This window comes from Megalops cyprinoides, chromosome 21, assembly GCF_013368585.1.
Source record: "Megalops cyprinoides isolate fMegCyp1 chromosome 21, fMegCyp1.pri, whole genome shotgun sequence".
NCBI lineage: Eukaryota > Metazoa > Chordata > Actinopteri > Elopiformes > Megalopidae > Megalops > Megalops cyprinoides.
The window spans coordinates 13546706-13569933 of record NC_050603.1 but is presented as its reverse complement, the minus strand read 5'-3'; the positions used below and the strand labels follow the sequence as shown (position 1 = coordinate 13569933).

Sequence of the window (23228 nt, the reverse complement as noted above, 5' to 3'; positions counted from 1 at the left end):
GTTAAGGTTAAAATTAACTTAAAATAACTTGAAGCTAAAAAAGGCAGGAATAACCTGTACAGTATTTGTAATTCGTTTTATGTTAATGTATAATGTACATGACTGTATATACACACAGTATAAGGCATGTCAGTGTATTGCAATTGCGCTTGTTCCATTGTTCTGTATAAAAATTACAGAAAGCGCATGCAATGATTCATCTGGTCTGTTGGAGCAAAACCTCCAAATTTCAACGTATGTCAGAATGTTTTATTTCATTACCCTACATTTTGTGTATACTTTATCCAAGGATCTTCATAGATATATTCTCTGCTTTATTTGACTGTATTGGCACTCATAGTATATTTATTTGCACGCATACACACTAGTTTAATCAATTTTACTGTAGGTCATGGTAGATCAGGTGTGGGGTAGAAATTTAATTCAGTATACATTTCATGACAACCACCTGTTCCCCACTCATGTACTCTCAGCTGTGACGAATCCGTGGTGTTGCTGGGTACCCTGTCACATGTTGCTGGAAAATCCGTTATCCCTAGTCCGACTTCACAAGGCGACCTCTGACGTAATTATTGTGCGCCGGCTCTCATATTTGCTGTGTAATATTTGTGGCAGCGAGGCCGGTGTCTGACGGACAACTGAGAAGGAAAGATTCGAGAAATATACTTCTGTTAACCAGCTTCCCGTTTATTAGTCAGGTGGTATTTAGAAAATGGAATATTTAATCGGAATTCAGGGGCCTGACTTTGTCTTGGTTGCAGCTGATAACGTTGCAGCCAGCAGCATAATTCAGATGAAACACGGTAAGTACTGACTCCTTGTTAGCTCGCTAACTAGCAAGCAAAGCGGCTCTCTGGTTCGAGTCTAATGTTCAGTGTTTTCGACATTAAAGTCGGTAGGTTAATCGCCAGAAGATTATTAGAAACCATTAACTGTAACTTACTGCTTGTTTAGTAACATTAGCTTGCTATAGGAATGCGACGAGCAGATGTTAGCTAACGACTGTTGATTTTGTGATTTGCTAGCTAGCTGTAACTTTCTGTATAAAGGTGCAGTTCTTGCTTACTGTATGACTCCCTAAGCAGCCGCAATTAAGATGGTTTGCTACCTGTGAAACATTGGGTTTTTGCCGGCTAATTTGTTCAAGTACTGTTAAAGGCCTTCGCTAGGTAGCGAGCTCGCTAGAAGCCTTTGTCAGGATGTCACGAAAGTGAAAGTAAGACTGGGGAACTCGCCCCACTGGCAACACCTGATTATGTAAAAAAAGGTAGTTATTTCTGGGAGTTATGTGTTACTACAAGTACGTTTGTTTGTGTAAGTGTGCGGATATTGTTGTTACTTGCACAACATGTGTAGCAATCAGTTTCCATCATACGTATGTGTGTCACCGTGTAATGGCTTGCGTGTGTGTTGCTATGCACGAACCTGCAGACTATGACAAAATGTTCAAGCTGAGTGAGAAGATTCTGCTGCTGTGTGTGGGGGAGGCAGGAGACACGGTGCAGTTCGCCGAGTACATACAGAAGAACGTACAGCTCTACAAGATGAGGAATGGTGAGTGCCGCTGTTTGCCTGCCCTCCCATATGTGAGGTGTGAAAGAGATCGTTTCACTGTCTGAGGGTCTGTGATGCGGACGTTTATTACTTATCAGTGTGCAGCAAGATGATTTTAGCACAGGATTCAGCACAAACTTGCTTCTGATTGGTTCGGAGGATCTAGATAGGGATCTGGATAAGTGGGTGTACGGGTGAAAGTCAGTTTGTCCTACAATGCGCTTGTCTTTACTCAAATGTCAGTATATATGAAAGAGGGAATTGCATTGTCTTTTGGTCATATAGTACAACTGTCTTTGCACCTGTCTTATAATAAGGCTCTGAAAAGGGGAGGCCTCAGCCTTTCCATTTAAAAGAACGGAGACCAATTATAATTGGATGAGAAGAGCTCAACAAATATGGCATGTATTATGACTGTTGTTATTGCTTTTTTCAGCCATCAGACCTCATTGGATACTTTAATGTATTGTCCCCTGTCTCCATCAGGTTATGAGCTGAGTCCCGCGGCCGCCGCTAACTTCACTCGCAAGAATCTTGCAGACTACCTTCGTAGTCGGGTATGTATGTCTGCTGTCTGTCTCTCTGTGTCAGTATTTATACCTGTCTGGCCCTTTGTCCTCACATACACAGGGATTACAGTGCTGTTATCTAAAAATGTAATTGTGATTAACTGTTGTTTTTAAGGTTAAGGTCCTCTTCAATAAAGAGGAGATCAGTCAGTTTTCAAAATGGTGTCCCCAGTATTTCATAAGAGCTTATAAGAGCTTTTCATGTGGAACCTGTTAATACTGATCTTACTGTAATTTTAAGTGATTTTTTTTTTTGTTTAAATATGCCACAGTAGATTTCTCTCTCATTTTGGAACACAGTGTACTCTGTGAGTGCCCTGTGTTAAAAAAAAAAACACTGTGAATAAATGGTAAATGAAAATGTGTATTGTCCAGAGGAAGTGAGTAGTGATAATGACAGGTTGATGATACAGGTAATACAACCTGTAAGAAATAGCCTTTTACATATGAATAAACATACAAATTGTGTGGCAATTAAGAAAAGCTCCATAGAACATATGCAAGCATTGTTAACAAGTCTACGTTTCTTGTTCCTTCTGAGGGAATCTGGAACTGCTGGCTTAACGTCTGTGCTCTCAGCATTCTGTTCACAGTATACTGAGTCAGTGGCAGTGTGTCTGTGTCAGTAGTGTGTACATACAGCAAAATGTCTCTCAGTGTTTGAGACATAGTCAATATGTTGTGATTGTGCCAAAGTGCCACTGTAATCTCAAAGGTGCTTTGCACCTGTGTCTCTCAAGTCACATGATTTTGTCCCAGTCCAGATACTCCCTTGTGTGTGTGTGTGTGTGTGTGTGTGTGTGTGTGAGAGAGAGAGTGCTTCAACGCAGGCTTGTATCTCTGTATCTTCTCGCACTCCTCTGGACTCAGTGAGTTAATCTGTTAGGACGCATGCGGCTGCTGCCTGTCACAATAGCAGGAGGGGGAAAATAATTACAAAAAATAATTAGTGTAGCTGATGAGGACTGGCTGACGAGGTATCGAGAGACATCGGGGGTGGGGCTTGGGGGGTTTCGGAATCTCAGGGGTCAGACCCAGTGCCCAGGAGTCAACCCACAGCCACTCAGCTACAATCAGGAGCTGAAGGCTGCTGACAGTGGGACTTAAACTCCAGCCACTTCGTCTCATTACTGCTGTTTCTCAGCGAGTGTTTCAGCTGTTCTGACACATGTGCCAGTGTACCCGTTTGCACAGAGGCAAAGAGTAAGAAACCGTCAGGAGTCATTTCAGGAGACACAATATGCTCGATCAAAACTTTGCATGTATCTGAATACCATTATTGTATTATAGTTCCTGCAGCACGGCACATATCCCCAGAATGAAGGGTTTTATAAGAAATAACACTCTCGTGGACACTCTCCTGCTGCACACGCAGAGTATCGGTGTCATCTTCACACATGGAGTTTCAGGCGTTCAGTACAGGTGAGATGTTTTGTGTGGGTAGGATTTGTTTCAGGTGTTCAGTTTAGGTGAGATGCTAAGTGTAGGCGAGCTATGTTGTCAGAAGCTTATTGTAGGTGACGTGTACCTGTTAAGTCCCTGTAGCCCACGTAGGCTAGAGAGAGGGATCATTCGCTGTGTACCTACAAGCCATCCAAAACAACAGCGCCCTGTTCACTCCTCTGGAGTATGGGGCTGGATCCCCAGGCAGCAGCAGTGATCTTTCCAAGGCAATGAGGAGTGTCCCATGCATTTCTTTTGTGAGCTCTATTCCAAATCACGTGGTGAAGCCGTAGAATATGAACCCTCTTGGCAACATAGGGCCAAGAGGAAACGGGTGACTTCAGGAATTTCAAATGTATTCTGTTTAGGATGCTACCGGCCATGATCTTATGTTCGAGCAAGAGCCACAGCAGCACATGTGGGAACGGCATGTGGCGTGTGCATGCGTGTGTGTGTGCGTTCGGCTCTGGTCGGTGACAGATGAACAATTAAGGGAACAGATTGAAGATGAATGTCATTAAAGAGAGCGTTACCTGGGGCTAGGTGCAGAGGAGGAGCGGGAGAGCACGCGGTGCTGTAGCAGGGATTTGGAAGTGACACACCCCCCCTCTTCCCAGGTCTTGTTTGAGTGGCTGTGTCCCTGTGTCTCTATATACCTGTGTCTGTGTGAATGTTGATATCAGCGTGTTCCTGTGTATCTGTATGTGTCTGTGTGGGTGAGTGTGCGAGTTCAGGTGCAGGGGTTAACGAGCATGCTGTTGCTGTGTCCCACAGGGGGGCAGGTGAAATGAGGGGGAAGTGATGTCTTGCTGCTGATATTGTGATATTGTAACCTGTGAGACAGGTGCTGCTGGGGGAGTGGGGGTGGTGCCATGGGGGCACCCAGGGGGGCAGCGATGAGTTCAGACATGGTCCTGCTCCCCACCCCCACTCCCTGTCCTCCTGTCTCCCCTCCAGGGGAGAGGAGCGGAGACAGCCCGCCCCCCAAAGTGCCACACAACAACACACACAAGCACACAGGCTTTTACACACAGTCCTTTAAACATGCACACAGAGACGGACCAACATGTCGAGTCAGAGGGGCACACAGATGCACAGAGAGAAACAGGTTGGAACCCCCTCTCTTCTTTCACACAGTAAGAAAGCACTGCAGGTGAGGGCCGCCCTCATGATGTCACTTCCTGTGAAAGTGATCTTACACTCCTACACTTGGCACTACTGCTTTTGGAGGCCTTGCTGGTCTGAGCTCTGAGTCTGGGCTTAAACTGTGGATTACTGAACACGGCGGTGTTTCAAAAGGTTATGTACAAGGTGACGAACGAGGTTCTGTCTACTCTTGGCGATTGATGATCTATTTGAGATGGGAAGGATGCAAGGTGCGAAGGTCCAGAGGTGACAGAGCTGGAGAGGGATGCTGGAGGTGAGGCGGAGGGGAAAAGGAGACTGTGTGTGTATACAGAAAGAGTAAGAGGATTGATTGATGGAGAGGAAGAACATGGGGAGAAGTTTTAATGAGACCTGGCGTCACTCCAGGGCAGAGGGTAGGGGCGAGGGAGGGGTGAAAGCAGCAGGGGTGCCGTTTTTCCGGCAGATGTCACACTGCCGGTGACACGAGACCCCCCCTGCCGCCCTCGACCCCTTACACCCCCTCTGTCACCCCACGTCTCAGCAGTTTCACACCCCCCCCCCCCCCCCCGTACTTTCTGCGCCTGCTGTTGTTGTTGTTTCATTTCTCATTTTATTTAGTTTAAAACTAGAGCTGATAATGAGAAACAGTGTTTCTTTGATGTATATGTTGGGGGGGGCATGGGAGGAGACTATGTAGGGCACAACACACACACGCACACACACACACACACACACACACACAGAAATGGTAGTCACTCAGCTGCTCAGACAGTGGCTTTAATGGTGTGCATACATGTGTGTGTACAATACACAGCCTGGGTCAGTCACTGTCTTTGGTCTGGCCCAAGAGGCTGCATCTCCATTGCCGTATATAACATTACTGGGTTCTATTTGGTAGTTGTGAGTGATTGGATTGGAGTCCGGTTTGGGCGTTTTTAGCCTTGGTTTGGGTCACACAGGTCTGACCAATGTGCCCCTCCTTGTTCTGCAGACCCCCTACCATGTGAACCTGCTGCTGGCCGGCTTTGATGAAACTGATGGGCCTGGTCTTTACTACATGGACTACCTTGCAGCCCTGGCCAAGGCACCCTTCGCTGCCCATGGCTATGGAGCCTTCCTGACCCTCTCCATCCTGGACCGGTACTACAGACCTGGTAAGACCTCTGCTGCTTGATCCGTTCTTCCATCTGTCTCTGTGTGTCTCTCTCTCTCTCTCTCTCTCTCTCTCTCTCGCGCTCTCTCTCTATTTCTGCTGCTCCCTTTCTGTCACATGCTCTCTCTCTATACTTTAATCTCTCTGCTAGTATTATCGGTAATGGCAGCGAGAGTAATAATAATGTTTTTTAGATCTGACCCGTGAGGAGGCCGTGGAGCTGCTGAAGAAGTGTCTGGAGGAGGTGAGTTTTGTGCCCTAGTATCAGCGACTGTGGGTATATCTCTGAAGTAAGGGATTGCATGCTGTTATTTCTCAGGAACGTAAGTTAAAACGTATCATATGTTTAACGTAGTAACTGTAAAAAAAATTCTGTGTTTCTTAAATCTCAAAGTTAGCTGGACTAACCATCCACCATGACCCCCTCTCAAAAGAAAAAACAAGTTTACAAAATGCAAAAAGTGTTGTCATATATCGTTTTTACTGTCATAGATAGCTGGTAATGTTTATGAGCCTTCAAACTTGAGTGCCCACTGTATTTATTCACATCCATAATAAATGCGAACACAAGCGTATTAATTTCATAAACAACTTAATTTCATTGCACAAAGCAAATTCAGATTGTTCACAAATAATTTTTATATTATCACAAATAGTTTTTAGATTATCACAGATAATTTTCTGGATTTTAATACAGAAGTCATGTGAGTCACATGTTTTCTTGTTGAGAAAGTTATTTTTTCCTGTTTGGTCATGTGTAATTAAGTGTGGAGGGCACTGTATGTCACATGATCATTATGAAATGAATGCTGTCACATGAAATGTAAAATGAACAAGACAGCCCTGCACTCCATAACGTCTGCCTGAACTTAATGATGTGACAAGTTACACTGTTTTTGGCAGTTTATTAAAAATACAAGTTTTTATTTAAAAAAATCTTCACAGAGAGTGTGTCAAATTGTTGTTGATGTATTTTAGTAAAACATATATATAATTGATGAGGATTAGACAGTAAACCAACTTTTAATCAACTCAATAGCAGAGGAGGGGGTTTGTTTCTTTTGGGCTGGAAAGCAGTACGTTAGAAGTGTTAGCAAATCTGTCACAAGTTCACAGTTGATCAGCTGGAACCTCACAGCATATTTGGTGAACAGTGGCAGCGATCAGTGGTAGTGCAAAGTACTCATCCTCATCGAGCATGAATTTCTTGAATGCCCTGTGGTACAGGGAGCTGGGTGAATTCTATCAAGCTTTATTTGAATTTCCTTTGTTTTTGCATTGTTTTTTGCATTTTATGAGAACATTTCTCTCTTTCTCTCTTCCTCTAGCTGAATAAGCGCTTCATCCTGAATCTCCCCTCCTTCAGTGTCCGTCTGATTGACAAGGAGGGCATCCACGATCTGGAGAGGCTGCCATTGGCCTCTAAGTAATTTTGTCCTTGACCCCTGAAGCCCTGCTTTTTATACTGGAGATCTGTGCCCTTCTTTTCCCAATAAACCTTCTACACTCTTAAGCTCTCTGTCTGTGTGTGTGAATGTATCTGAGCCAGAGTGTGGGCTCGACACTCTCATCCGTGTCCTTTGCAACATACGCTCAAGCATGTTTGAATCTTTAGGAGTGCCTCAGGGATCAGTGTTGGGCCCTCTGCTGTTCCTTATTTACACAAAATGTAAAGACATTAGTAGCAAAATAGTTAATAATTTGCAGATGACACTAAACTCAGATGTTAAGTCATTTGAGGCTGCTAAAGTGATTCATTAAAATTTAAATAGAATCCAGAAATGGGTAGGCACCTCGCAAATGAACATTTGCATTGCCAGATGTAAAGTTAAACATGGGCAGTAACAGTGTATGACAGGATTATTTTATGGAAAGTACTAAATAAGTGTGAGCAACATGGAAAAAGGCTTGGGTGCAATATCTGACCCACGTCTATCTGGAACTAAGAGCTGGAGCTATAAGAAAGGCTAATGTGATGCTGGGATATGTAGCAGTGTTGATTACAAGTCAAAAGATGGTGTAAAATGTTATATAATGTTATATAATGCCTAAAAATGTTATATAATGGCCACATTTAGAGCGTCCTGTGAGGTTTTGGGCACCACACTATAAGAAGGATATAGAAACACTTGAAACAGTATATGGGCAAGAAGATGGTTCCAGACACTTAACCTCAAGCATCAGTCTATCAAAAGGAAATAGGGGAGATTTCCTTGAGGTTTTGTCATTTTTAAAAGACTAATAAAGTGGGTTACAGAAGCTATCTTAAGATTTGTTCTGTCAGCAGAACAAGAGGACACAGTTGAAAATCAGTTGAAGGTAAATTTCACAGTGGCAATAGGAAGCATGTTTTCTCTCAGAGTTAGGAAATATCTTACCAGCTTGCTGTGAAGGCAGAGACCCTTGAGTGTTCAAGACTCGGCTTTGCAGTCCAAAACACTCTCTATACTCTCCACCACTCTATTCTATATAGCTAGACTGAATTATCTATTCTCATCATTAAACTTAGGGTCTTATGTTCCTATACGTGTGTATGTGCATGTGCGCATGCATGCATGCATGTGTGTGCATGTGTGTGTGTCTGTCTGTGTGTGAGTAGGCTCCCTCTCCTCCACAGACAGGTAATTAATAAACATTAAACAGTCCCTCCTCTCCTGAGCACACCGGAATCTGACGGGAAGAGGAACATATGTTTGCCCGGAGGCAGAGAGAGAGAGGTAACATCCCTGCTGAGTGACAGAGAGAGAGGGAGGGGGCCTGGGTCACGCAGGGAGGGTTTATAGACACAAGGAGAACAGGTAGGGAGGGTTGGAACAGAAAAGAGAGGTGCTGTGGCAGATGGGGTGAGAGAGGAGAGGACATTATTGAACTTTACTTTAGCCAGTGCCCACACGACTGCTGTGTGCCTTGATCTTGGGTGTAAAACCAGCGTGTTGCAGGTTCAAACCCTATGCACTAGCCATGCATTCAGCAAGGGCTGAATCTGTGTTTCTGAGTAAAGATACTCCCGGGAAAAAAAGATTTTATTGATTTTTAAAGGGCAAAAAATTTTTCATTAAAATTATACACATAGTAGCTCAATTTTCTGGGCTAATATTCTGGGCACGTGACATCCATTTGAGTATTTCTTGAATGAATTTGAGGGTAGAAAAGCAGCGTCCCACACTGGAGTAAAGTCTGAAACTTTCTCATCACCCCTAACCACTAACCTCATACTACTGCCCCAAATAAGAGCCTCGAGGAGAGACGTTTAAGCTCAAAATAATGTCTTTTTGTATGTCTTATGCAGTATGCACACTGTACTGAAATCACCACCTCAGGTTTTTACTGGCCCCTATTACGCTAATTGATAATATTAATCCGGTATGATCCCATTTTCTTGATTATTTGTAATGCAGCCATGAGAATTTCCCAACCAAAAAGATTCTGTTTTTATTCATAAATCAATGTAAATGTAAATGTCCTCTAAATTTGGCATGATGTGAGCCAATATATCAGTGTCTAACATCAGTATTTCCAGGTTCACTTTCTTTCATATAAAATTTTTAGTCTTATTTTTCAACAAATGTCACAGCAATACACAGTACATGGTCCTGTGTGTGATGTAAAAGCATGCAGTCCCAAAGGGATTGCTTTAATTGTGATGCAAGGCGTAAGGCCTGCACTATCCGATTATTAATCATTTTTCAAAGGAACGATAATTCTTTCTGTCTGTATACCTTCTTCAGTGTACTGTAACCACACTTAACTTGGTTATGAAAATACTGCTTGTGATGTGAAAATTTTTTTTTTGTTTGTTTTTCAGTCACAGAATCAACATCAGTCAAGCTGACATGTCAATAATACGCTCCTGGTGGGTTTCTCTGTTAAAAACTGTTTAAAAACTTGTTGCATTTTTCACTCTGTGTGACTTCAGCTGAGATGAAAATAGAAATGACTCACCTTTGACTGACACCCAGTGCCCAACAGGATCACACATGTATTCATGATCACGACAAAGAACAGTTGGCAATTGCCATTCTTTAATATATTACATTTACGCTGTAATACAATTAGAACAATAATAATAATAAAGATACAACAATAAGTACAAAACATTTTTACAGATTGGTACTACCCCTAAAATACACTTATGCACTCCCACTTAGTTCACAGCTGCCTGAAACCCTCTTCATCAAATAATCTTCATCACGACTTGTTTCTCTTCCTCCCACACGCATACGCGCACACAACCACACACACACACACCACTGACACGCACATAGAATCACGTGCATGCCCCACCCCCCTTGCCTGCTGTGAGGTTTGAGAAGAAATCGCCTCCAATTGTGGATGAGTTACGCCTCTTTTTTGACATCATCAATGTGAGACGTGGTCATTTTTGGGCTCTGTGGGATGGGGGTTGGTGTGTAACTGAGTGCTGAGAATAGAGGGGTTGGTGGAGCTGGGGGGCAACAGTGCTGCTACCATGAATCCCATCTTTAGAGAAAAGTCTGAATCAGTCTGAGGGACCAAAGGGGCCAGAGACACAAATAAATATCACTCGTCTTCATCACTCTGTTGAGGATGAGTGTAGGAGTGGTGAAGTCCATTTCTCCCTCCACGAGACTTGGTCCTACTTGCGGTGCTTGAGGTCCTTGTCATGGTGGCCCTTGACTCCCCCCTCGCCCTTGTCCAGCAGTTTGAGGGCCTCCAGCAGGTAGCTCTGGAAGGCCGTGAGGGCGGCGCAGATTGCAGGGGTGCCGAAGCCGTGGGTCAGCAGGCTAAAGTGGGTCAGGCTGCCCTGGACGCCAGGCTCCAGACACGGCGTGGGACGACCCGCACCCAGAGGCGAGCGGTCCTGGGACATCAGGTCTATAAACTCCTTGCAGATCTGCCTGCGGACACAGAGTGGTGGTCAGCCGGCTGGTGCAGGCAAAGGATTTGGCTGTAGACAGGCAGATCTGTGAGAAAAGCCAGTCCTGTTCAAAGCCACCTTGTGCATGTATGTATTGCTCCTGACCCCAACCTTAACTCTAAATGCATGGATTCATCTGTGGAGACTTGCTAAAGGATTGTCACATCCACAGACAGGATCATTTGTACAAGGTTGCCATATTTGTCTTAAGTTAGTTAGCACTAACTGTGCACAGCAGTGGAACATCTCATTTAAACAGCAGACGATTACAAGTTGATGTTGTTTATGTATGTATGTAAACTCAGAACTATCTGGTTTCAGAACATTTAGTGTCCCTTTCCATTATGAGCCATTTTAAGATGATCTTGGTGTGTATGCTATTATGCACACCCAAACGACAAAACATCTCAGTCAGATTTAGTAGCAGGAGCAGAATAAAGGAACACAAACTGCCATATGCAGAGCATCCATACATTTATACACTGATTTAGACAGGCACGTGCAATTACGTCTGAATTAATATCCACATTAATATTTCCATTTGAACATATGCAATGATGATCAATGCCAGTGTTGTTCTGTCTGAAATAAACCTATGTTTCAGAAAGGAAACCACAAGGTTCTGGGCTTAACAGCAACATCACAAGTTTAAAATAAAATTGTATTGGTTTCAAATATTCATAGTTCAATGAATTATCAGTTATCAGTTCATACAAAATTCCAGTGGTTTGTTTTGATGCATTGCTGAATTTATGATAGTGTCTTGAAAATGCTGTTTAGCTACAGATAAATTTTGTAACTGTGTTATACAGCTTGTTTGGGGGGGAGAGTTTGTTCCAAAATAAATAGTACACAAAATGTATAAAGTATAAAACAATAATAAATTAATTAATGAATATAAATGGGTCATATAAATGAACATCGTAAACACATTTTGGGTTATGGCTGTGCCGGACACAGCAAAACGGTGGTGGCTGGTGAGTTACAGATAGGGGAGGCAGGGAACTCTCCTTTATTCGATAATTATCCTGAACCTACTATTGACTGATGATTTCTACAGTTAATTATCATGCCAATTTAAATAAGGATCCCCCATTAGCAGCTGATTCCTTTTTAGCTGACATCTATAAATGAAATACCTTTGTGCACTTTGTATGAAATAATTTAAGTTACAATGAAAAAAAACTATTGATTTGAAGTTCAAAACCAGCCACAACTCTCTTTGTAATGATAAAAATGAATGAAAATAATCTAATTTAAAACCATTTCATGTGAAAAGCACACCGGGACCACAATGCTACATTAGATGCAATTAATTTAAAAAGTAATCAAGTGCTCACGGGTGATACATAAATTGGAAAGTATCTTAATCATGAAAAACAGGTTTAGGACAATTATTAGCTTAAGGATAACTCCTTTGCCCCCCAATTTTCTTAATCATAGCCCACCAATTCTGCATAATAATATCTGACTGGTCCACAAGAGATCTACAGCAAAAATAATGAAAAGCTAACTTAATCTATTAAATGATCAATTAAACGCAGACCGAAAAAGAACTCACATTGTATTCTGTGTCTCACTACTTCAGTTTACTTACTGTGAAGCGTGTCTTTGGTAAATGGGCCAGATATAAACATAGTGGGTCAGATATACAGCTAGGGGTTTTAATTATTTTGTAATTTTATTTTTAAAAAATTCACACGTATTTCTTAGGTAGAGATGGCTGGATGCCAGCCACATGGCTAATTTACATATTCCAGGCCATTTTATTTTATGAAAATTTAAATTAAAATTTCAATAAAAATCTTCATAAAAATCTAAGATGAGAGAAAAACAGAAGCATGGAAAGATCTCTTTTATTGCTGTAAAGTCTATTCTTCACAGCATGTGGACTGTTGGAGCTCTTCTCAGTGTGGACTGGTTGTATATCTGCATGTGGCTCGGTGTGACTGCAGCTTGCTTTAGGTGAGTGGGCGGGCTCTCACTTGGTAGCCAGTAGCATGCTTCTCCGCGCGGGCAGCTGCTCCGGATCACTCTGTCGGCAGAGGTACTCCGCCGTCGCCCTGGCTGGGAACTCCGTCTCGCACACGTAACCAAAATCGCGGGCAAGGTGCACCGCCTCACCTGAGGGAGGAGGGGGTTGTAGCCTTAGTGTGTCTGAATCGGTCTGTTTCAATAAACTGGTCCCTGTCTGTGCGTCTCTCTCAATGTTTCAGTCAGTCAGTGTGTCCGTCAGTGTCAGAATGTCCGTCTAGGTCAGCGAGTTTAAGTCTCTCCTCACAAGAGTGTCAGCCCATCACTATATCCGTCAATGCTTCGATTAGCCAGCCTGTCAGTCAGGGCATCTTACCCTCCACCAGCGCAGTCAGAAGCGTGACATTGGCCGCTTTGCGTCTGCCGGCGGGAAGGTTGAGCCCGATCTTCTCCAGACGCTCCCTCAAGCAGCGCCCACCGTTCTTCGACTTGGCCCTGAGGCGAGGGAGAGGAGAACGGGTAAGGGCCTGTCCATCTCTCACACTGTCCATCTGTTCTCAGTGTCCTCTGGCTTCCATCATCTGCTGACCACATCTTACATTAGCCCGGTAGTGGAAAGTAAAAGAAGTGGAGTCGGGGTGGCAGCGTAGTATAGTAGTTACAGAGCAGGACTTGTAAGCAATAGGTTGCTGGGTCGATTCCCAGCTGGGGCACTGCTGCTGTACCCTTGGGCAAGGTACTTAACTCACAATTGCCTCAGTAAATATCCAGCTGAATAGATGGATAACATTGTTATAAAACAAAAAAAGACCTATAACTGATGTAAGTTGCTCTAGATAAGAGCACCTGTTAAGTGCCAATAATGTAATTGAGTAACTCCAATTTTGTGTGTGCTATTCCCTTAAAGTTACAGCAGGATGTATACTCCTGACTATACACCCCCCCCCCCCCCCCAACAGCCTCCCACTCCCTCTCACCTGCGCAGAACCCCGCCCAGCAAGGAGGCGTTCAGGCACTCAGGTGGAGCCAGCCGCCGCTGCACCTCCCCCACGGTCACCTTGTACTTGGATGTGGAGCTGAGGAGGGACAGTCGCCCCGGAACTGAGCAGAAGACCTCGCCCGGGTTCGACACGCCCCCCAGGCCCAGCCCCTCCTTGCTAAGGGAGAGGGCAGAGAGAGCTGAGCCATTCAGCTTGGAAGGGACAGGCACTGAAAGGAGGAGGACAGGTGATGATGTTAGAGAGAAAGAAAGAGAAACAGAGACCTAGACAAAGAAAGGAAAGTATTAATACGAAGAAGCCTGTCTGTTTGCTGCATATGAACAGGTATGAAGTCTAATAATGAAAACAAGCCGTTCAGTTCAGCTTGGCTTTGCATTTTGTCTACAGTTTAGAGTGTATCTAGCACTGTGTCAAGCCTGGTCTTGAACCCTTTGCTTTTCCTCCAAATTCTCATACACTCTTCTTTATATTAATAGTTCTCTGCTTGAAAAAAAATACTTCTTGGTGTCAGTGGAATTTATCATGAACTCATTTTCAACTATGTTCTCTATGTTCAACTATGTTTGCCAAAAGAACTCAGTTTGAAATAGCTTTTGTAGTAAGCTTTATTTATGCATTTTAAAAATGTAAGAAGTGCAATCAAAGCCCCTCCCCAATCTCACTTTGCTGAGATGAAAGCATTTTCACATTTTGTAACTGGAACCTATCTCGTTGCACTTCTTTGCACCTTTGCTCTTATGCCCTTACACAGTGCTCATACCTGAACACAGAGCTTTACAAGTGGTCTGACAAAAAATCATGTAACACAAATAAAAGGTACTTTGATTTGTACTCAGTACAACATCCCTGTGTCTTAGGTTCCTTTTTGTCACTTCATAATAGAGTCTAGATCTGGATAAACCTGTGTCAACTTTTACACCCAAGTCTTGTTCATAATGTGGGTTTAGTTCCTCCCACAAATTAATCATGTCTTAATAAATTGCTAGTGCCACGTGTAGTTATATTCAGTGATGTTCAATTTCATGTAAGAGATCTCTGCATAGATCTGAATTCCGTATCAAACAGAACGCCAAAATTATAAATTAGCTAATACTGTTCTACATTTTCTTTCCACTGCTACTGTTTGTTATCTTCAAACATTTACTCCTAACTTTGACAACTGTGAAGCAGAAACTTATAATCAATATTCTTGTTAATGCTGGTGTTCGCTGAACTCGCTATATTGTGTAGGTCTTTGCATTGCATTTAAATTCAAAGTGAAGGACCAGTCTGTGCACCGTTTGTCTCAGAAGATGCCACATGTATGTAGGCGAGGAATACAAACGCAACCTACTTCAATATAAATCCATTAATTTAATGGAATAGCCTACTCACATGTTCTGTGGTAAGGTTTAAAATATTATATGCAAAAATATGCAGGGTGAAAAAAAGTAATTTAATCTCATGCTTGTGACTTTTTTTCGCGTTTTTAATGCGAAAGGCGATTAAGGTCTAAACAATATTTCAAAGACTGTAATAATGATTCAAACTGACGTTTTCTAAAATATGAACGCACTTTCATTTGTACTCAAACTCGTTGGTGCTACATTGCCTTTTTAAACGCTAATTCGTTTTTAAGAGATTAGCCTGTGTGCTAATCAGCTCCGTATACAAGGCCGTGGGCAGGAGTTTAATTGAAGTTAAATGAAAGCAATCCTTGCTTGTGTGCGTAAATCAACACCTGGCCCTCTTCACCCAAAAACGTCTCCGCGCAGCTTCATATTGCCTCGGTCCTGGCGTTAAAGCAGATAATGGGCTATCTTCGTTATTGTTTTGCTTTCCATCGGCTATTAAACGTTCCACATTGCAGCTTTTTGACTCTCCGTGGGCGGCGCGCTGCTTTGCGGTTTCCCACTGTGCAACGCAGATTCCTGGACACAAACTAGCTCTCACAATCCCTCACTAGGAGCCAGGCCGTGGCGCAGGAGATTGGCACTCAATAGACGCAGTTATTCATGTGGGCTTAGTTTTGTTCTCGTTTTGGAAATCTTCGCCAGTGAGTCTGCTTATTAATTGATATATTCTGTTCCCCTTAGAAAATTGTCACAGTGTACCACCATGCTGCTCTAAAATGCATGTTAGTCATCGATGCTTAGCTGGATATTCCGAGCTTAAATTTGACTAAAATACATGGCATTTTGAAGTATTCTATGTAAATGTCATAGTATTTTGAAGAAATATATTTACTGTTGTTTTACATAGCAAGTCTTCTTGCCATGGTAAACTGTGTGACCCACAAATAAATGTTGGTCATGCATCTATGCTGGCTCTTTGAGGGGGAGAATGACCACACACACGCACACTCATGCAAACACACATACACACAGTCCCGCATACACACACTCAGGGCTGTGCACAGACTCTCTGGAAGGCAGAGACTCAAATTTTACACACTGGCACAATAATGTACAAACACAAACACACCCACACATGTCATAGTCATCATTCCCCTCATCATCTTTCTCTTTTCTCTGCTTTAATCCATCACCATGTTTCACGTGACCACATGACTATGGACAGTCTGTGAGCAGCTGCCTTCAGGGTGAGGCAGAGTGCTGGCGGATATGTTGACCAGAAGCAAAATCACGTAGTTAAATTATTTATAGAGCACACATGCATGTGTGTAGGTGGATGTGTGCACACGCATGTCTGTGCAGTAGCATATATGTCTCCTCATGGAAATATATGTTCTCTCCTCCAACACACCTCTCTCTCTCTCACCTTTCTTTATGACAGAGTGGTCCAGGACACCCAGGGCTGATCCCTCCTCCATTGCCTGTAGTGGACAGACATACTGTGTAGTGAATGCCAGATCATCCACAAAAATGAGCAAACCCCACAGACCCAGTCTAAACTAGATTTTGTTGGTAGGTGCAGAGTATTTGGGACAGCACTGTAGTGGTTTGGGCAGTAGTTGGTATAGTAGGTGAGCCATATAATATTGTGTTGATGCTTTGTGTTTTGGAATAGCACAATGAAACACAGCTCACAACAGCAGTGCAGTGGCCAGGGCAGTGGTGTGATCTTCCATTCGTGGTAGCAGCAAAGAGCAGTGGTCAGGGCAGTAGTGTTGAGTACAAGTCACAGCATCAGTATGGTTTAACAATTTGGATAAGATGGTGTAGCAGTAGTTTGCCTTGGCAGCCAAAACAGTGGTTATAAGGGATTAATAAAAGAGTGGCATAGAAAGTGGAATGGAAAAGTGTTATTTAAACGAAATACAGTCATCCCCTGCTGCTCCGGATGAAATGCAGACGTACAGCATAAATATAATAAAACACACAACACATGCGCTATCGTAAGACCACACGACTGCGACTCCAGTACAGCAGTGTTTGGTGGGACGTCCTCAAGCAAACGCCGTTTCGTAAATGAAGAGGTTTATCACAACTTTCTCCGTTTACGCTCAAAATTTCCAAGACACAATTTCCCGTGAAATTTCCTAGACACTTGCAAAATATCCCTCCCTCACATTACATCCACAGAAGAAAGAAAACATGAGCCCATCACCGCGACCAAAACTTTTTAAAATCAGTGTACGATCAGTCGATATGGTTTGTTCTTTGTGCTGTGGTGTTGTTTCGATTTTCGTATTTTGAAACGAATTGTTTGTCCTTATCTTTAAAAAAGAAGACGATTTTTCGGTTAGGCTTATCGCAGACAGGAATGACATTATTTTGCAAAGATTGCTTTGTGCTGTTTTTGCGCCTCCTAACATAGTTCGATTACCTCTAGTAATAAAAAACAGATACTTAACTGCTCTAACGAACTGGTTAAAAACAGTACAGACAGTGCCTGGGGTGATAAATGAATTGTGTCTATTAAAAACGATTCACAATGTGATTCGTTTCGCCAGGTCAATGCATAAAACTTGTTGCTGCAAACCCGTCGCTATCACAAAAGACTCTACACATGTTTTCAAGACCAAGCTCGAGTGTATTTGTGGCATGGTATTTTAATTTGAATGCATTACGGCCGGATTTCATGTTGCGCATCCAACAAGCGGAGATAAGTGGACCCCTCTCTCTTCATATCTTAATTCTGACTTACTCTGGGCAAGAGAGCGTTTTTAAATTTACGATTATACTTACATTATCTGTACGATATTGTTGTTACATTGAAATCCACCTCAGTGTCTGAAAAATATCCGCATCAAACGAATGTGTGGAAACATCCAGTTTTAATACTGCGCAATTATTAAACATGGCCTTTATTTTTAACTGCCCGTTTGATTAAGTATGAAAGTGTATGTAGCCTATAAATGAGCTTAAATCATTTCTGTAAATAAAACTGTTTGGGGAAATGTAAGCGAAAAAGTACAAAAATAAAAACTGTTTGATACCCTGGATGGTTACAAATAAACTATGAACTAACCTATCAATGGATGTTCTGTGAAAGGCGGCTTTAAAGATTATTCAGTTATTTTTATTGTATATAGTTGTACGTTTACATGCTTGATTATCGTGACGTTTTTATGTGCGATCTCAAAAAAAAAACACTCAGTTCTAAACTTAAATTACAATTATATTCCCCTTCGTTCAGCTCTGTTTCATTTTTTTATTTGGTGGAAAGATTATTTTGATCTTATTATCTTTTGATCAACATATTTCGTTCCCGAGAGAAATTTCATGGTCGAATGAAACGCAACAACAAAATAAAGGCAGTGTAAAATAGGCTACATTTACTGTATACACTAACAAATATATAAGCGATATAAATAACTGTGTACTCAGGGAATAATCCTGATTGATTTAACGAAACTAAGAAGGAACAGCTAGCCTGTTAAGTATTCCCGTTATTAAATTACAATGAGGAAAATCACCGTGCCAATTATGGAATCTGTGGTAAAGTCAAAATACCAAAGTGAAAATCTTAACGTACTCGCAGGCATAACGGCCGAGGGTCACGTACCACCGGCCGCTCGCAGAACAAACGCGCTGTTTTAAGTCTCATACTGTCCTAACAAAACGGAAATCTGTGATAAAAACACATGGCAAAACTATGAAAGATACCAGCAGAATCATTAAAAACAATAATGAAGAATTATTTTCCAATGAGCCTGTAATGATAATAACTGCGATGATAAACACGCTTTTTAAAGGTCAGAAACAAATTGGTTGAGAGTCAGATCATAACTCAGCTGCAATATAATAGATAATTACTAAATAAATTACAATATGAACAAGAATTTGGGAAAATAAAATGGGACCGTGTGTGTGCGTGCGTGCGTACACGTGCGCGCGTGAGTGCGTGCGTGCGTGCGCGTGTTCAAAGAAATATTTAAAACAACCTAGCAGTAGTGCAACGTGTTGGCAGATGTATCTGTTGAACAGGCATAATCTTATTGTTACACTCGGTCTCTTCAGGTCCATGTAAAAAAGAATACAGAGAAGCATAAAAAAGACCCACCTGTACATCGTCAAGACCCTGATGACCGATTGCGTTCATTCCTAGAGGGCCCTCCCCAAGCGCTCCCTCTCCTAGTCCGTGGAGAAGTCGGGATACGCCGGGGTACTCCCGCCTGGGGTCGAGGCTCAAAGCCCGATGCGACTGTGACAAGAGCACTCCGTCCTCCGGCCGAGACCGCTGTGAGTGCCATGCCGCTTGCTGGTGCTGATGGATGGGGTTGATGGAGGGGTAGGGGTCCGGTAGGTGTGGGTATCCGGCGTCTTGACTCTGGGAGTAAGACAGCGAAGGCTGCGGGTAAGGCGGAGGAAAGTAAGGAGGCTGGAAGTCGGAGGCCGGTGTGTGGCAAAGCGGCGGGGCTGACGAGTAGGCAGCTTGGTTGAGGGAAGACAGCTGTGAGAGCCGGCCACCTGGAGAGGAGCCGGTCAGTCCGTCAGCGCGGTCCTGAGCGGAGAGATGCAAGGGATCCGTGAAATACAAGACGGCTATGGCAGAATTCAGGTTAAAACCATTTAGATTTAACTGTCATAACCCAAGTTTCCACTGAAGGAAAAGTGCATAAATCTAACTTTAAAAGGATGTCCAGCCTTCTGATCGAAAAAAAACAACGGCTGAAAACTGACATTACGTTTATGACAACCCTATGGGTAAAAACTATAATTTAAAGCCGGTCTCATGATTTTGTACGTTATTTTAATCCGAACACTGAAATTGGATCAGACTAAAAAGACGAACCCCACATCATTTAAAATTATTTTCTTGCAACCTACACTAGAAAACGTTTGCTTTTAAAACAGACATTTGACATAAAATAAGTGTCATGCATCAGGTGTCACACGCATCAGAGCAAGGAAGAGGTATCAGCTAGGTCAAGAGTGACCGATCAGACTGAAGTCAGGACAACCGTTTGTTCCTGTTATTTATAGACAAGTTACAGAAAAAGTTTTGCTCTCGTGGAACACGACGTTCAAATAAGAATCACATCCTGTTATTTTAAAAAATATCAGAAAACAAACATGAAACATGAAAATAACTTACTCCTGATATCAGATGTTTGTAGCGGTTTAAACAAAAAAGACCATAAAATATTTTTTTATGATACAGCTTAATTGTTACCCACACCATATGCTTAGTGAATCGTTACTTTTATTTTCATTTGTTTGCTTCTAGATGGCCTTATCTTGATTGACTTTATTCTTCTTTTTTAAAAGATAAACACACTTCGATTTATATTAAAATGGAGGAACAATACTGATAATCTAGGTCACTCAGATCAATATTGTTGTGGAACAAATCAAAGTCTATTAAGGGCGACATACAAATTGAGACTGTCAGAATGTTGGGTCACTCAAGCAATAGCCTCTTGAATATCAAAACGTTCAAATGCGAGCACATATGACCATATTTCCATTGCGCTTTTATTTCAACAGTTTCCATTGATATTAGTGTCAATGCATTGTAAAGCCAAATATGCAAATAATGTCCTTTTTTAATCAACGGGACATCCCAAATTCTAGTTTCTCTCTATTGTCGACCGTCCAAGCACCATAATTATTCACAGCTTTTGTACAATTTTCCTCCGCGTGTCGGAGCAGACTCCTTGTTTCAGTGACAGCGACTACATTGGCAGACTTCACTTCAAACGTGTGCGCTTTCAAGCAAAGGAAGAGCGACACTGGTATCTTGCGCCCAATAGACGGACCTTAGTAGACCACAATGGGTCTTAACAGAGTAAGGGCACGGGGACTCACCATTGTCGAGTACGTGTGGACTAACATCTGGGTTGATGGGTAACCTAACCCAAATCCAGGATCTGTATGTTTGCTTGCAATGTCCTCACGAAAAACCCAAGAGAGCTCTCATCCAGAATTCTTTCATTCGTTCAGAAGATCCATGGAGGCGTGTTAAATTTTTTTTTTTACAACTGGTCACATATGATTACCCTTCCATGCGCGGCTGTGGATGCTGCTAGACGCGCGAGTGGAAGATGCGAAAGTGTCCTCAATATCCTCCATGCACGCTACTTATAGTTTTTGAGCGCGCTCCACAGAACACAGAACAGGGGGAGGGGGCGGTGGTCTAACGTCCTTAAAGAGACATTCATTCAGTCATTAATTTATTCATTCGTTCATCCATAATTACATTTAGTTATTAATAGTCTCGTTGTTAGTTACTCGATCTTCCCTGTGATCACTCTAATTGTGACATTTTAATTTACCTAAACGAGTTTATAAATTGCACATTATATTGGTCTGGTGTTACTGCTGAACAAGTAGCGACTGAGTTAGAATTTAGTTGTGGTGATGTTGACGAAAGAAGCTGCACTGAACGAATGACAGGGACATCAAAATAACGAGAAACATATGTCTGACTGGTTCCGCTTCAAGCTCTCCTCCGGAGCGCGCGACTCTCCTCCTGGGCTTTCGCTGCACGACACACTAAATATAAGTATTGTTCTCGAAAAAAAGTTCAAAGGACGGTGAAGACAATTTCACCTTGTTCTGTAACACTTGGAATTTCTCTTGGATTAAAAAAATGCGTTTTGAGACTGAAATGTCATGGCCGATTTATGTTTTATGGTATTTTTTCATATTAAGCTTCATAATAGTTATTAAATAGTTGTTAAAAATTAATTTACCATATACTCATCATTTCAACCCCATCCAATTCACTCTGTAAATACGATTTGCAACATGTAGCCTAGGTTACATCAAATGAAAATGATGTGATGATAATAAGTAATAATAGTTAATACTATTTGTTATTATCAATTACATTAATCTGTACAATCAGTATTTTTTTTTGTCATACATGATCATTAATACATGACAATAATGAATCAACTAAAAATACAAAAATAGTTTAACGACATTATCATTTTATATTAGGACCATCAGCATGTCTCACCTGCAGGCAGTAAGGCTCGGTCTTGGTCCGGGATTTCCACAACATGACGGGTGGGACAGAGGCCAAGGAACGGATCTCGGAACGGTTTTGTGTGAATGGGACAAGGGGTGCTCGGCTGTGTGTCCCAGACGGTGGAGCGGTGCAGACGGGAGACAGGAGAGAGAGTGCGTGTTCAGGAGAGGTGCAGGAGTTTATAAATGACAAAGAGAGAAGTGCAGGAGTTTTTTTTTTTTTGTTGCTGGTTTGGGGGGGGGGGGGGGGGGGGGGTGCCGGAGGGATGGTGGGATGGTGTATTTGGGACAGGGTGAGGTTTCGGGGTGGGAGGGCTTTGTTGGGATATAGGAGACAAGTGGTAACACTAGTGACGGGTTTGAGGAGATTGAAGAGCTTATATTTCCATTTATTTCATACATGACACTCGACACCGCTGTTTTTTAAGATTAATTAAATAACAGTCGTATGTAAAAAAATTGTATTACATAATTACCCTGGTTCATGTCATGCTGCATATAGTAAGCGTCTGGACACCATGTGTATCGCGGTATATATCAAGATGTTTATCAAAAAGATTTATGTTGCAAGTAATCAAAAAGATCCCACTATTATAAATCACCGTGCCTAATAGCCCAAACAAGTTGGAATCAGCTGTGGTGAGCTATCTTCATGCGTTATTATTCACCCGTAACCATTTTCGTCTCGGGTAAAAACTATTACCAATATTTGAAGTTGCAGTTGGAACGCCATCTAGCGGAATTTGTACAGACATGCACATAAACGGACTTTCCGTGCATCTTGTGGGTATATAAATGGTAGGGAAAATTTAAATGCCTTCAAAATTTTTACATCAGACTGGACAAGTCTAAAATGGTCTATTCATGTTATCAATTATTTGTGAAATTTGTCTAGTCTTAGGGGAGGTAATGAAATAGCTATTACCCAAACATATATTTGGCTCCACTGGTTTTATGCTTCTAGCAATATGGCTGGGAGAACCCAAAAACACAGCACACTAACATTTATCTAAGCTGTAATGGTGGGTTACATAGTTCACAGGACTCTAAATAACATTTTAATCATGAAATTATTTGTAATGGATATTTCCCCTTCCCATGTGTCACAAGCTCTGAACAGCTGCAGATTGACCACCACTGTTCTCA

General features: G+C 42.2%; 2 protein-coding genes across 3 annotated transcripts; one reads left to right on the top strand and one right to left on the bottom strand.

The window, feature by feature from the left end:
- The first annotated feature begins 585 nt into the window (after nt 1-585).
- Nucleotides 586-7360, top strand: psmb2 (proteasome 20S subunit beta 2). The gene is made up of 6 exons (XM_036515873.1): nt 586-803; nt 1432-1554; nt 2041-2111; nt 5686-5848; nt 6042-6091; nt 7176-7360. The coding sequence occupies exons 1-6, from the start codon at nt 713-715 to the stop codon at nt 7275-7277; spliced, it is 600 nt and encodes a 199-aa protein (XP_036371766.1). The 5' UTR covers nt 586-712; the 3' UTR covers nt 7278-7360.
- Nucleotides 7361-9990: 2630 nt separating this feature from the next.
- Nucleotides 9991-22236, bottom strand: tfap2e (transcription factor AP-2 epsilon). Of its 2 annotated transcripts, none has more exons than XM_036515649.1 (7): nt 22072-22236; nt 19168-19608; nt 16480-16534; nt 13696-13927; nt 13095-13213; nt 12730-12868; nt 9991-10724 (listed from the first exon to the last, which is right to left on the bottom strand). In XM_036515649.1, exons 1-7 carry the CDS (start codon nt 22114-22116, stop codon nt 10463-10465), a joined length of 1293 nt encoding a protein of 430 aa, XP_036371542.1. In that variant the 5' UTR covers nt 22117-22236; the 3' UTR covers nt 9991-10462. The 2 variants fall into 2 exon arrangements, with proteins under 2 accessions (XP_036371542.1, XP_036371543.1); XM_036515650.1 differs by lacking the exon at nt 22072-22236 and adding an exon at nt 20916-21116.
- Nucleotides 22237-23228: the final 992 nt, after the last annotated feature.